Source organism: Sus scrofa, chromosome 7 (assembly GCF_054392235.1).
Source record: "Sus scrofa isolate SSC_HxYL_T2T_F1_AM1 chromosome 7, Sscrofa_HxYL_maternal_Yorkshire_Landrace_v2.0, whole genome shotgun sequence".
Taxonomy (NCBI): Eukaryota; Metazoa; Chordata; class Mammalia; order Artiodactyla; family Suidae; genus Sus; species Sus scrofa.
The window spans coordinates 123,836,401-123,851,596 of NC_139389.1; the positions used below are offsets into that span (position 1 = coordinate 123,836,401).

Below are 15,196 nucleotides of genomic sequence, written 5' to 3' on the forward strand. Positions count from 1 at the left end.
AAGAGCTAATTAGAAATTAAATCACTATAAGTGGAATCCTAGTCAAAGAGCATCAGGGAATCATTTTTCAATGGGATTCAATCATGAATCCTCTGTCAAAACAGAATTATTTTTTAAAGTACACCACTACTGCGGACTTTTATCTGTATCAAGATTTCCAGAGAAATTCCATAGAACACCAATTTAATGCCAGTATATGCTCTAGAGATAACTAAGTCTAACACGTTTACTTTATGGATGAGAAAATTTCGGCTCAGAAAATGAAATGACTTATCCCAGGGCATAGAAAGTTGGGGGGCAGAGCTAGAAATGTAATCCACCCCCAACGTCTGCTAGCCTTTACTTAGAAGACCCTAAGTATGGCTGACAGCAAACAGGTAAGGTCTTTACCTGGCAGCAGAAATCAATCAAACAAAATTTTGGAGAAACCAGACAAAGACATTACAAAAAAAACAAAACTAGAGACAAATATTGACACAAAAATCCTCTACTATTAGCAAACTGAATTCAGAAAGGTGAATTTAAAAAAAAAATTACATACCATTAGCAAGTGGGATTTATCCCAGGAATATAAGGCTGGCTTAACATTTCAAAATTAATTAATGCACTATACCTTATTGATAAAACAAAAAACAAAAGCACATGATCATCTCCATAAATGCAAAAAAAAAAAAAATCCAATGTCTTTCCATGATTAAAAACACCCAAGCTATGAAAAGAAGAGAGGAGTTCCCATTGTGGCTCAGTGGGTTACAAACCCGATTAGTATCCATAAGAATACAGGCTCAATCCCTGGCCTGGCTCAGTGGGTTGGGGATATGGTGTTGCCACAAGCTGTGGTGTAGGTGCAGATGCAGCTCGCATCCTGTGTTGTGGTGGCTGTGGTGTAGGCCAGCAGCTGCACCTCCAGTTAGACCCCTAGCCTGGGAACTTGGTATGCCGCAGGTGCAGCCCAGAAAAAGCAAAAAAAAAAAAAAAAAAAGTTGAAGAGAATTTTCTCAGTCTAATAAAGCACTTATGAAAAACCCCCAGCTAACTTCACACTTAATGGTGAAAGACTAAAGCTTTCTTCCTAGGATCAGTAATATGTACTTGCACTAATTCTATTGAAAACTGTGCTGAAGATTCTAGCCAAGGCAATTAAGCAAGAAAATTAAAGAAAAGGCATGCATATTGGAAAGGAAGAAGTAAAACTATCTCTATTTGCAGATGACACGATTTTGTAAGACATCTAAAAACTAATATACTAGCTGATATATACACTAGCTAATATATACATATTATAGTATATTTAGAACTAACACACTAGCTCAGCAAGGTTGCAGGATATAAGATCAATACACAAAAATAATTGTATTTCTATATAATTTCAATGAACAATCCAAAAATTAAATTAATACCTATTCTATAATACCATCAAAAAACAATAAAATATTTAGGAATAAATTTAACAAAAGAAGTACAAACACATATGCTGAAAACTACAAAATGTTGAAAGATATTAAAGAAGTTCTAAATGAAAGGGAAACTACTCCATGTTCACGGATCACAAGACTTAATATGCTAAGATGGCAACACTACCAAAATGGACCTACAGAGTCAATGCAATCCCCTACCAGAATCACAGCTTCTTTGCAGAAATTGACAAGCTAATTCTAAAATTGATGTGGAAATTCAAGAGACCCAAAATAGCCAAAACAATCCTGAAAAAGAACAAGGTTGGAAGGCTCATAATTCCCAATTTCAAAACTTAAAAAAAAAAAAAAAGAACAGTTACAGTAGTCAAGAGAGTGTGGTGCTGACATAAGGACAGACATAAAAATCAGTGGAACTGAACTGAGAGTCCATAAATAAACCCATACATCTACAGTCAACTAATTTTTGACAAAAAGGAGCGGAGACAATAAAATGGGAAAGAACAGTCTTTCAACAAATGTATCAAAAACCTAACTAACAGCTAAAACCACAAACCTCTGAGAAGGAAATAGAGACATAAATCTTCAGGACTTTGAATTAGTCAATGATTTCCTAGATACAAAGCCAAAAGTACAAGAAACAAAAGAAAAAAAATTAACTGGACTTCATCAAAATTAAAGACATCAGTGCTTCTAAGAATATCACCAAATAAACAAAAAAGAGAGAATCCACTTTATGGGAGAAAATATTTGCAACCTATATATCTGATAAGGGATTTGTATCTAGAATACATAAATACTCATAACTCAAAAATAAAAAGAGAAACTAGGAGTTCCCATGGTTGCTCAGCAGGTTAAGAACCCGACATGGTGTCTGTGAGGATGCAGGTTTGATCCCTGGACTCAGTGGGTTAAGGACCAGGCGTTGTCACAAGCTGCAGCGTAGATCCCAGATGCAATTTGGATCTTGTGTTGCTGTGGCTGTGGCAGCGGCTTGCAACGGCAGCTCTGATTCTACCCTTAGCCCGGGAACTTCCACATGCCACAGGTGCAGCCGTAAAAAGAAAACACGAATTAACCATTTAAAAAATGGGCAAAGGATCTGGATAGACATTTCTCTAAACACATACAAATGGCTCATGAGCACATGTAAAGATGCCCAACATCACTGGTCAAGAGGAAACACAAATCAAAACCACAGTGAAATGCCACTTCATACTCAGTGGGATGGCTATAAGCAAAAGACAGACCACAACAAGAGATGGCAAGGATGCGGAGAAACTGGAGCCCTTGTACACTGCTAGTGGAGCTGCGAAGTGGTGCATCCACTTTGGAAATTTTACAAGGTTAAGTGCAGACTTACCATGTGGATCCAGGATTTGACTCTTAACATCTACCCAAGAAAAATGAAAACACAGGTCCACACAGAAACATGTATCCAAATACAAGCACACAGCAGCATGATTCACAACAGTCATGACAACTGATAACCCAAATGTCAATCAACTGATGAGTGGACAAACAAAATACAGCATATCCACACAATGGAATACTATCCACCCATTTTAAAAACGAAGTGCTGATACTTGTTACAAATGGATCAATCTTGAAAACACTATGTTCAGCGAAAGAAGTCAAACATAAAAGGCCACGTATTATAAAGTTCCACAATATGAAATGTCCCTAGGCAAATATATAGACAGAAAGCAGAATTAGAGGTTGGTTGCCTAGGGCTGGGGTGGGTGGTGGGAATGTGGAATGGCTGATATAAATGGGTGAGATGTTTCTTTTTAGGGTGATGGAAAGGTTCTAAAATTAGATTGTGGTGATGGTTGTATAACTATAAATATACTAAAATTCACTGAACTGTACAGCTTAAAACAAGTGGATTTTACGGCATGTAAATTACATCTGAAAAGAGCTGTTTAACAAAACAAAACAAGACATTGGGGCTTCCACCTTGCTCTTTCTCATTGATCACTTGTTCTAGGGGAACCAGCTGTCTTGTCATGAGGACATTCAAGCAGCTGTATGGAAAGGTCCACATGGCAAGGGACCGAAGCATCCTGCCAACAACACATGAGGGAGATGTCTTAGAAGGGAACTTCCCGCCCCAGACAAGTCTTCCGGTGAACGCGGTTCTGACCAATATCTCAACTACCACTCATGAGAGACCCTGAGTCAGAACCAGCAAGCTAAGCAACCCTTGAATTCCTGACCCACAGAACCCATGTTGCTTCAAGCCACGAAATTTGGGGACAATATGCTACACAGCAATAGACCCGCGCCTCAGGGTTAGGCTCTCTCTCCGAATGACGGAGGTCTAAGGAAATTTCTTCCAGGAGTTCAGTTTCACCCCCATCTTCATGTTCACTATAGTAGCTGCCATGTTAGTAGCACCTGATCCCACTCCCTGGCCTGAGGTGAATGATCCAAAAGCAGGCACCTTACCAAAGTCAGGCTAATAAAATCCTTCCATATGATTTTTGTACCTAAAGTTGATAAAAAAAAAAAAAAGCAGTTGTCTCTGCGATAACCAGAGCTGTAAAATGTCAAACTTGGGGTCTATCAGCAGCCATGCTCTTTGCCATGTGGAAAAAGGTGAACAGCAGTGGAGAAGAAAGAACCCCCTGCATAGAGACAAGCAAAGATTCATTATGGAGAAAGTACAGACAACAGGCTTGATTCCTGAAGCAATCTTGTTCTTCTGGTGGGGAGACCATATGTGTCTGGTAACACCAGCATATAAAACAGAACTCAGTACAGAAGAGGTAATGAAATATTTTTTGAAAAATAAGATATAACCCAATATACTTTCAATAACATCGCCATCTTTTTTGCTGCTGTTGTTGAACAGTGATTATTCAAATCCTAAAAATCCTAACTTCTTCTCTGCTACCTTTATACCGTGTATATCCTTCTATTATCATCTTACAATATATCTTAATAAATGGTCTCATGGCCTCCTCCCCTACCATCAGGGAGCAAGAGATTTTCTTACTCCTTTTTTGTATCATCAGTACCGTTTAGCCTAGAAATCAGAAAGTGTCAAGAAATATATGTTTAACGGACCGAATCAGTCCTTTCCTCTTCATTTTTAGCTTTCATAGTCATCAGTTTATCAGCCACCTAACATCTACAAGATACTGGGAATACAATCAGTTGCTACACTTTGTTCTGGATTTCCGTACCTTCAACGCATTCATTCAACAGATATGTGAGTACCTACCAATGAGAGGGGCCGAAAATGGGCAAAGGACATGGTGGCTTCCCTGAAGGACCTTACAGTCCAGCACAGACAAGTAAATCAATTACTACACTTCTGTGTGTTAAATGTTGTTGAAGAGGCTGCTAAACAGTGGCGCTCACAGGGAGCTTACACTCTACTTCAGAAGGCAAGACACATTCAGAAGAAGATGACAGCCTGGCAATGCCGCGTAGGCTAAGCACCAAATGAGTGATTTGCTTTCCAAGGGACCCTGGAAAAGATACTGTGATGGAGTGATCTTCAGAGTTACATGCAATCGACATCTCCTGAGCGCCTACTTTACGCCAAGCAAACCGCTGAGCATTTTTCCAAGAGTCTCATTCAAGCTTCACTTCTGTAGATGAAAGGGGTGAGTCTGATCAAGGCTACATACCTAGTAAGTGGCAGAGCCGGCGTTTGGAATGAAGCCTCTTCCAATGTCATGCCAAGTACACCCTGCTACTCAGTCTACACTCGGGGAACAATTTCCCTATCCTTATAGGTAACTTGCATTGCCTTCTCACTCATCCTACAGCACACAATACGGTGTTTGGCACAAACGAACAATCACCAACTGCTGACTTGACGTGATTATATGCTTGTCCACATGTTGAGAAGCAAGGGACCACATCAGATCAAATTACTTTGGTGCCTATTATAGCATCATGTGCTGACAGGGGCCCAGTTGGCTAAGATGAGCAAATCTTTCAAGTTATATTTTAACAGTGTTTTTGACCACTATATCCGGTCAGTTGTTCCAGTATTCAGCAATAAATCAAAATGACTGTTCATTTCCTCTGACAGTTAACAGTACTAATGAATTCAGTATAATCTCATCATCCATCAGAAAAATTTCTAAAATGCAAACTTGAGGCTGATGATTCACTTGGTTAGTAGAGAAGGGGAAATAAAGCAGTACTCATTGTTTTCTACAAAACTAACATTGTTTGCAAAACCCAGAAACTGAGCAGTTGATTCACTGCTAATAAAATAGGTTGCCTTGGTCATTAGGCAAAAGAAGCATATGACTTCAAGAGCTTTTGCTGTACAGCATGATTCCACATACATAAATCAGTGACTTGTTATGTAAGAAAAGAAAAAGAAATTCAAAATCTCCACACCAGAAAGCACCCGACACTGAGCATGGCACAAAGCAGATACGGATTAAATGTTTACTTTATAAATTATTTAATGGCCCTTTGAAAACATCAGTTGTCTATTAAATTGAGAGGAAAATCAACCAGACATACACAGGCTGTGCTAGGAACTCAAAAAATTATGCAGTAACTGGTTCAAGATATGTAACAAATACACAAAGGCCAAAAAAAAAATTTTTTAAACCAATGTTTTAAAATGTTGAAATAAGTAAGCATGCATCTGACATCCCTCTTAAATTAAGTCACCACACTGGCGCTCAGTGGAAGGCTAACTGGCAATAACAAAAACTAAAAGAATGGATGACAGACCTAACTTTACAATCTGTTCAGAACAGTAGCAAGGTGTAGCAGGTAATACACCTGAAACCTGCTATATAAGCTTTGTCTAAACGATGAAAGAATATCCCAATATGCCAAAGAAGCTGAATCAAAAGCCTTAATAAACACTAACAAGAACATTTAATAGTAATAATAAACAACTCATTAAAATGTCCTATCTGTTCAAAAATGAAAAAGGGTGACTAATACGAGACTGGCTCCACAAATCCAAATCCAAACTGTACTGCTGAGTCCAAATAAGCATTTTCCAAAATGAATGACCCAGACCCACAACGAATAAAGTAATCTACCAAGTATAAAGCTTGGAACGACCCAAACCTCAGAACACGGGCGCTTAAGCGGGGCTTGTCAGTCGCTTTTACCTAGAGCTTTAAATTTACTGAGCCTTCTTCTCAAGAGACCTATGAAAGAAATTCAAGGCCAAGTATACTATTTCATGAAGACTGCAAATAAAAGCATTCAGTCCCTGGAGCTCGCGATCCCTCTTTAGGTCACTGGAGACTGGGCTCCTGAAAAGGCCGGCGGACAGTCACCCTTTTATCTTGCACAAGACCCAGCACCTTAGGGACCCCTACAGGGAACCAAAAGAGCGGAGAAGTGAGTCATGCTCCAAAACTAAGCGTCGTTCACCCTACACTGAGGAAGGCGCACCTTTCACCCTAGACAGGATGCAGTGACAGATGTGTCACCTGTGCGGGAAGGGGGCGCGAAGACATCCTCAGAGTCAGTGCCAACAGGCAGCAGTCGGCTGCTCCGCGGGCCCCAACGCCCGGCGCCCGCCGCTCATTCCCGGGCTCCGGAAAACTTTCGGCCAGCTCCCCTTGGACGCGCCCCCAATTCCCGGGACCCCTGGACTCCCGCCCCGCCCGCAGGGCCCCGCCCCCGGCCCGCCCCCCGCGCCCCCGGCCCGCGCGGACACCCGCGTGCCCTCGGGGCGCGCCCCCGCTCCAAGCCCGGCCGGCAGAGGGCGGGGTCGCTCACCGGTTCGCAGCTCGTGCTTGACAGTGAGGAGCTGCTCTTCCCCGGCTCCGCCGTCCCTGCTGGTCCCTGCGGCGCCGCCGCCGCTGCTGCCACCCTCCTCCTCCATCTTCTTCTTTCCCGATCCCGCGGGGTCCTCCGAGGGGACCCAGGAGACAGCGGACGCCCAGCCCTTCACAGCTCCCGCTGCAGCCCCAGAAGCCGGTATGCGGCGGCTCCAGAACTCGGACGCTGAGACGAGTAGCTTTCCCGCTCTGGCCGCACGGCTCGCTCCTTCGCCTCCTCCCCCTACGGCGGGCACCGCTAGTACCGCGCAACCAAACCGCCCCCTGCTCGGCCGCCTCCTCCTTCGAGCCGCTCCGCCCACAGCCAGCAAGATAGAGGAGCCATTCGAGCCGCCATCGTTTATTGGGCAAAGGGCGCGCGCATCTGTCAACGCCAGCTCCCATTGGACAACCCGCTCTGATGCTTCAGGAGCCGCCCCGCCCCGCTCCTCGAATTGTTGTTGCTTGGCGGGGTGGCAGGAGAGGGAGGAGCGCGGCTGCTCCGATTGGTGAGACCGGGGCTCTGCCCCGCCCATCTCCGCTGCAGCGCACGCGCAGTCGGGACCTTCCCTTCCCTGACATTCCCAGAACGGTCACACCCCTTATTCCCCAGCTTCATCTGTTAGTAAACAGTGTCTAGTAGTCAGGAGGCGCTCGGGGTCTGTGATTGGCTATTGCTGAAAGAGGCGGGGAGGGCTGATTGGAACTTTTGGTCCGCCAATCACCATGGACAGAGGAGGAGCTTGAGGAAAGCGCTTCTTACGCACGTGTTTGCAGACTTACCTGAGGGTCCCAGGCGTGAGTCCGCAGGTATGTGACCGATTGGAAGACAGCATGTGTTAAAGAGGTGTTACTCGCCCTCGTGAGCCCTAAACAAGTTAAGTGGGGTTCGTGCTTAAGTACGGGTAGTTCATAGATACAGCAAAAAAAAAAAAAAAAAAGTCACATTCCCAGCTCTCCATGAGGACTTTTGCAAAGAATAAACATTTCTATTTGTACAAGACGCATCAAAGGCTACAAAGATTAATAAAATGGAAGACAATTCTTGCCCCTAAACAGCTTTCAATAGAACATGAGAAGCAGACAATCTGCATATACACAGGAAACCGTAAAGCAGAATTTGAAATAAAACCAGTCGTACAAACTGTTAGAGAACTGCACAAATGGCAATAATTATTCTCAGTAGAGGAGCTGGGCAGGCTCTGAGGGCAAGAAGAGATTTGAGATAACCAACTTAAAGGATAGGTGAGATAGAAATACCAGCATCAAATATTTCACACAGAGATGGTAACTGTGAGCATAGACCTGGACATAGAGAAGGCAAGGGTGGGTTAAGTGATTAAGGTTGAGTGGAAGTAAGAGACAGGGCTAAAAAAGGTAAAGTTCATTAAGATAACAGAAAACCTTGACTACAGTGCTAAGCAGTGCAGATTTTATTTATTTATTTCAAAGAGTGGCTACAATATCAAGCTATTCTCTTGGAAGTTGTTACAGTGGTTAGATGAACTAAAGGGAGGAGGATAAAGATGGCAGAACAAGAACACTGTTCCAAAGATAGAACTTATGGGACTTTCTGGCAGTGGATAGATAATGTGGAAAGGAGAGGGTTAAAGAAACAAAATAAGATATAATTCACACAGAAGTGAATTTTTAAGCTAAGCCTGGATTAGATCAGGAGGAAAGAAAACTTTTTCCATAAAGTGCCACATAGTAAGTAGTTAATTTAGGCTTTGCAGACCATGTGGTCTCTTTCAAAACTATTCCCCTCCCCTATTGCAGCATGAAGGCAGTCATAAACAATAAGTAAACTAGTGGATATGGCTGTGTTCCAATAAAACTTTATTAATGGACATTGAAATTTAATTTTCACGTGATGATATATTTTAATTCTTTTCAAATATTTAAAAATATAATAAAAATGTTTCTCAGCTCTTGTGCCATTTAAAAAAAAAAAAAAAAACAGGCAGGGGAAATCAGATTTGGCCTGCAGACTCTAGCTTGCAGGCCCCTGAATTAGGTTGCCATTAAAGAGGAAGTAAAGAAGCCTCAGCAGCAACTTCAAGTTGCCTCAGCTTCCTGGACTCACCTGCCTGGAACATTCATCCCACTAAACCATGACTGCCTGCCTACTTGACCTTCTCCTCCACCAGTAGCATGCTGTTTGGAGCTAGAGAAGGACTGTGTGCAACTGTTCATTTGTTCACTCAACATCTTCTACACCAGTTATGAACCAAGTACTGTGATGGATGCTAGAGGCACAGTGGGAGCAAATCAGATATAATCCTTACTCTTATACAGCATATGGTCTAGAAATGAAAATAAGTATCAAATAATCATATAAGGAATGTAAACTTCCCACTGTTGCTGTAAAAGAAAAGTACAAGGCGCCACAATAGACTATATCAGGGGGACCTAACTTAGGTTGGAGGAAGTCGAAGGCCCTTATAAGGAAGTATTGTATAAGCTGATTCTTTAAAGATGAATACGTTTTAACCAGGATGTGGCAGAGACTGGCCTGATGCTCACCAGTCTCGTTTCCTCTTCCTGGACACACAGGAAAAGTATATTTTTTCCCTTTGCAGTTAGGCTAGGGTCATGTGACTGTGATCTGGCCAATGGGGTGTGGGCAGAGATGAAGTGTACCATTTCCAGGGCTGGCCCCATGCTTCATCGATCACACCCTCTTCTTTCCCCACAGCAGCTACAAAGGTCACAGGTTGAATAGGAGCATGCCACACTTTAGACGAACCCTGCACCCCTGAGTCTGTACTTGAAGAGCCACCCTGACCTACAGCCGACTGAGATGTGAGCAATAAATAAATCTTTTTAGGCATAAGCTACTTAGATATTGACGTTGTTTGCTACCAAAGTATGTGTTACCAATTGTCCTACTGACAATTTTGTAAGTTGTGGGGAGAAGATTCAGGAAGACGCAGATGCAAAATTCTGAGACTGGCAAAGAGCCTACTGTATTTTAGGGATTGAGCAGAAGCAAATTCGGGCATAACACAGGAAGCAAGGGATGAGGTGAGACAGAGACCCAGTCACGAAGTTTGTGGTAGGCCTGTTAATCATTTGGGAGTTTTTCTTGTGTGGCATCAGAGGCAATGGAAAGAATTTAAATGGGCGAATGATATAATTGGGGTAGTATTTTCAAAAGGTCACTGTTTAGTGTTTGGAGACTGGGCTGGAGAATGCAATCAGGGATATAGGGAGACCAGTTAGGAAGTGATTACAATAGTCTGGGAAAAAGATGATAGTAGGTGGTGTCGATACAAAAAAGAAGAGGAAGTTGTCTAGATATATATTTTGGACTCCATGAAGGATTGATTTCATGGGTGGGGATTAAACGGGTGCATGAAACGACACCAAAGTTTCTAGCAGGTGCAACTGGGTGGATGGAAGTGGGCGATGGTACTGTAATGAGATGGGTAAATTAATGGAAGAGCACATTACAGAGAGAATATCCAGACTTTAATTTTGAGACTTTCAGTGCCAACATTAAGTATCTATGTGGACATATGGGCCTGGAGTTCTGCAGAGAGAGGTCCAGGATAGAGATACAAATTTAGGAATCACTGGCCTATATTGATGGTATTGGAGGCCAAGGTATGAATAAGATTCCCTGGGGAGAGAATATGCAAAAGGAAGAGAAGAGGAGCCCAGGACTGAAGTCTAGGAATGTCAACAATGAGACGTTGCAATAAGAAGTGGGGAGCCAGAACAGTAGAAGAAAAACCCAGAGGTTTGTATCTTGGAAACCAAAGTGTTTCAAGAGGGAAGGAGCAGCCAGCTGAGTTACAGGCCCTGAGAGGTCATGTATGATGAAATCTTGGAAAGATCCCATAAATTCACCAGCTTGGATGTCACTGATGACAAAATCCAAAGTGATTTAGAGCAAATGGGAGGTGTAAGAGTACAGCAGTATACAGGGACATCTTTTCAAGGAGTTTGCCTCTGAAGGAAAATAAAGAAGGAAGGCCCTAGCTGGAGGGCTCCAGGGAGATTTTTTTTTTTAACTTTTAATTTTCAGATAATTTTTAAATTGCAGATCAGTTGCAAAACCAATACAGAGTTGCCACATACCCTCCATCCAGCTTTCCCTAAATGTTGATATGAAACATACCATAGTTCACTCATCAAGTGAGAAATTACCATTGGTACAAGATTACCAAAAAAACTACAGACTCTACAGATTTCACCACTTTTCTCACAAAAATTTTAAAATGTTTTTTAAATGGTTGAAGAATAAGTAAAATAAGAGTATAACCAGGACATGATTATGCGAGATTTACATTTCAATGTACCAGCATCGGATCCGTTTTCCTACATTATATTTAGTGGTCATGGTTTTTAAGTCTCCTACTTGTAGCAGTTCCTCGGTCTTTTCCTTGCCTTTCATGACCTTAACTCTTGAAATGTCATGGTCAAGTAGTTTTGAAGAATGCCCTTTGATTTGGATTTGTCCAATGTTCTGTTTCTGATTAAATTGAAGTTACACATTTGGGCAAGAGGACCAGAGAGGTGACATGCTTTGTCAATTCATCATATCAAGGGTACAAGCAGTTTATATTCTTAGTATTTGTAATGTCAGCCTTGAACACTTGGTTAAAGTGCTGTTTGCCAGATTTCTCTTAAGTTATTATTTTCCCATTGTAAGTAATAGATATTGTAAGTTGAGATACTTTTAGATTATGCAAATATCCAGTTTCTCTTTAAACTTCCACCCACTGATTTTAGCAGCCACTTGGATGGATCTTGCCTATAGCAGTTATGGATCTTGCCTATAGCAGTTATGACTGTGATATTCGAATGGTAATTTTCTAGTCGATTGTTTTTTAAGATGAGAAGTACTGGAACTTGTTTGGATGGTGATGGGGAAGAGGTTGGAGAATCGATGAAGAGAATCTCTGAAAAAGTGGATGAGGCTGGGAGCCTGAGCTGGCTGAGAGGCTTGCCTTTGATGGGAGGAAGCCCCAAGTCCTTTACTGTGGCAAGAGAGAGGGAAGAGGGGCTGGCGGCAGACATGGACCAGCTGATGGACGTGGGGGTGTCTTGGTCATCTCATCTCAGTATCTCTGGCCTCTAGCATTGGCCCTTGCCCAAAGTGGGCTTTCAATAAATGTTTGTTGAATGAATGAGAAAAAGTAGAAAATCTACATTTAAGGAGTAGGTATAAAAAGAATAGGCAATTGTGAGTGTAATCTCACTAAAGCAGGAATAGGCCCTATGAGCGGATCCTACTTGTAAAAACTACTCAGATGTACACACACGTAGCAGAGATTCAAGAGCTGTGCTGAGGGGCAGGGGAGATGGGATGAGATGGATTTGGGATCTGAGGAGAATGGACACAGTTTAGATCAGTCGCCGTGGAAAACAAATATTGTGAACCAGCTTGAATGATCACTGAGTGGCACTGGGGACTCGGTGGCCTAAGAAAGCCTAAATCAGGACAGTTAAATGTCCCTATCTACCAACTTACAGTCCTCCTCGGGTTTGGAGACTAGCCGCTGAACAACAACCTGGTTGAAACAAGTGACCCTGGAGCTCCCACTAGATGCGAAGGTGGTGAAGCCAGGAGTAAACCAGTGATCGGGGAGAAGAGGATGGCATCCAGGAGCTGGAGCTGACCTTGATGCCTAAACAGCCGTTCTCAACCTTGGTTGCACATTGGAATCCCCTGGGATACTTTAAAAAAAAAAAAAAAAAACTCCCATCCCTGAAAAAGTGTGAGTGAGTTGGTCTGAGGCAGGGCCTACACTTTGGTATCTTTTTTTTTGAAAGCTCCCCAAGCAATTATGATGTAGAACCAATTTTGCAATGTACACCTCTAATGATGACCATTAGAACAGCGGATGCTAAGTTAGAGCAAGTTGAAGTTTTAAAATAATGGCAGGTAAAGATGATGCTGGATAGGATAGGAGGAAAAATTATAAGTCAGTGGCTGAAAAATGTCAAATAAAATAGTGGGTGGGGCTTAACCGATTAGATAGTGCTGTGAGAGGGTGGCTTGGAATCAAAGGCAGAAACAAAGGGGCTGAGATAATGGACAGAGGTCTGGATGTACCTGCCGGAATTGAGGAAAACATCCCTGCTCCCTCCTGCTCTGAGTTATGGACAAGAAGGGAGGGTGAGCCTGTCCATGAAAAGGCCGGGAAAGGGAAGGCATCTAGAGGAAAATCAGGTTTCTGCTAAGGCTGGGAAGAGTCACAGAGGAAGAAGCTTGAAAATAGGTTTGTTCCCCTTAGAAACAGTCTTTCACCAGGCTTGTCGGTACCTGGTGCCGGAAGGAGGTTCCCTGCTCATCCGTTATCTCGTGGGCCTGTGTCTGTGGCACCAGGCACGTGGTCATCTTATCCTTAACATGGGGGTGTGGAGTGGGGCAGAAGCAAAGGATCAGAGGACCTCACCAGGTGTGAGCCCTTAGGGCTTAGGATCCCATTGGTCATGCAACAGGAGCCAGACACTCCCCATCTTTGGATTTAAGAGAATTAGGAGGGCCGTTCGCATCACGGCTCAACAGTAACCAACCTGACTTGTATCCATGAGGATGCAGATTTGATCCTGGCCTCGCTCCGTGGGTTAAGGATCTGGCATTGCCGTGAGCTGTGGAGTAGGTCGCAGACACAGCTCGGATCTGGCGTGGCTGTGGCTATGATGTAGGCCGGCAGCGGCAGCTCCGATTCGACCCCTAGCCTGGGAACTTCCATATGCTGCATGTGTGGCCCTAAAAAGACCCCCCCCAAAAAAAATTAGGAAACTCCTGAAGCTTCCCACCTCATAATCCTCTTTATTTGGCTCTGTCAAAACACTCAGATGGGAGTTCCCGTCGTGGCGCAGTGGTGAACGAATCCGACTAGGAACCTTGAGGTTGCGGGTTCAGTCCCTGCCCTTGCCCAGTGGGTTAAAGATCCAGCGTTGCTGTGAGCTGTGGTGTAGGTTACACACGTGGCTCGGATCTGGCGTGGCTGTGGCTATGATGTAGGCCGGCAGCGGCAGCTCCAATTCGACCCCTAGCCTGGGAACCTCCATATGCCGCAGGAGCGGCCCAAGAAATAACAAAAAGACAAAAAAAAAAGAAAAGAAAAACACTCAGATGTATACGCAGATAAGAAAACCTTTCCAGAAGACAAAACTGACATTATCAGCATCTTGATTCTGTTCTTGACCCTGTAGTAACCTTCATACCCGACAGAGATCCAGTAAAGGGACGGAGACCAGCAGAATTAGGGAGTGTGAAATTCATGCTCGCAGAGGGCAGCCACCCCCACCAGATGGTCACTCTTCTCGAAAAGGATGCTGGGAAGCTGCACACACACCTGAGTTCACAACCAGGAAGAAAATTGGCGGGGGGGGGACAGTAGCATTTAGACAGTTTTCTCCCTCTGCATTCTGGTGTCCCAACCAGAACCTCCAAAGCTGAGAAATGTAGCAGAGAAGGAACATTAGACTGAATCAAAGGATCTGGTCTTAGGTCTGGCCGGGCAGACCTGTGCCAACCAGCACATCGCTGGGAGAGACTGCAGAGGCCTGCACATCACAAATATATACAGTTAAAGATCGTAAAGACATTTTTACTCCTTTTCTTCTCACACACACACTCCCCCAAATCTTCCGGAAGCCACGAAAAACAAAACAAAGCAAAAAACACAGAAAAGGCCCCACTTTTGATGAAACAAGGAAACTCTCGAAACCTCAAACCACAAACCGTGAAATATTTCTGCCAAATACTGTAAAATCTGTACTGAAATTGGTGAAGTGCTGAGAGCCAACGTACACTGCCTCCAGCCTTGAGCCAGAAACTTATTTTCTTAGATGTTGCTGTCATTGTCCTGAAGGACCAAGTCATTCGATCCTTGGGTTGGCGTGGGGTTTCCCAAAGGCGATGGGGACCTTGTGTTACTGGGGCAAGAGGAGATACGTTTAGGTGGAATGTGAACAGTCATTTAATTATATTAAATAGCGTAAGGAAGAAGTGATTCATTTAGAGCTTGCACTCATTTGTGATTACATCAA

General features: G+C 43.3%; 2 protein-coding genes across 13 annotated transcripts in view; one reads left to right on the forward strand and one right to left on the reverse strand.

Moving 5' to 3' along the window:
• The window catches only part of RPS6KA5 (ribosomal protein S6 kinase A5), a 191,758-nt gene extending 184,314 nt beyond the window's left edge, over positions 1-7,444 (reverse strand). For 9 of the 12 annotated variants that reach the window (XM_084970040.1, XM_084970035.1, XM_084970033.1 and 6 more), the window contains exon 1: positions 7,140-7,444. Coding sequence is in view for 4 of the 12 variants with exons in the window: in XM_084970033.1 (XP_084826159.1) it covers positions 7,140-7,245 (106 nt within the window). In the remaining 8 variants the exon portion in view is untranslated. Of the gene's footprint in view, positions 1-6,847; positions 6,999-7,139 lie in introns of those variants that run through there. The other 3 variants (XM_084970039.1, XM_021099615.2, XM_021099614.2) reach the window with 1 other exon arrangement.
• A 459-nt stretch (positions 7,445-7,903) lies between these two features.
• Positions 7,904-15,196, forward strand: part of DGLUCY (D-glutamate cyclase) — a 107,764-nt gene continuing 100,471 nt past the window's right edge. Inside the window, 1 exon segment of the mRNA XM_084970318.1 lies at positions 7,904-7,990. The gene's annotated coding sequence lies outside the window, so the exon portion shown is untranslated.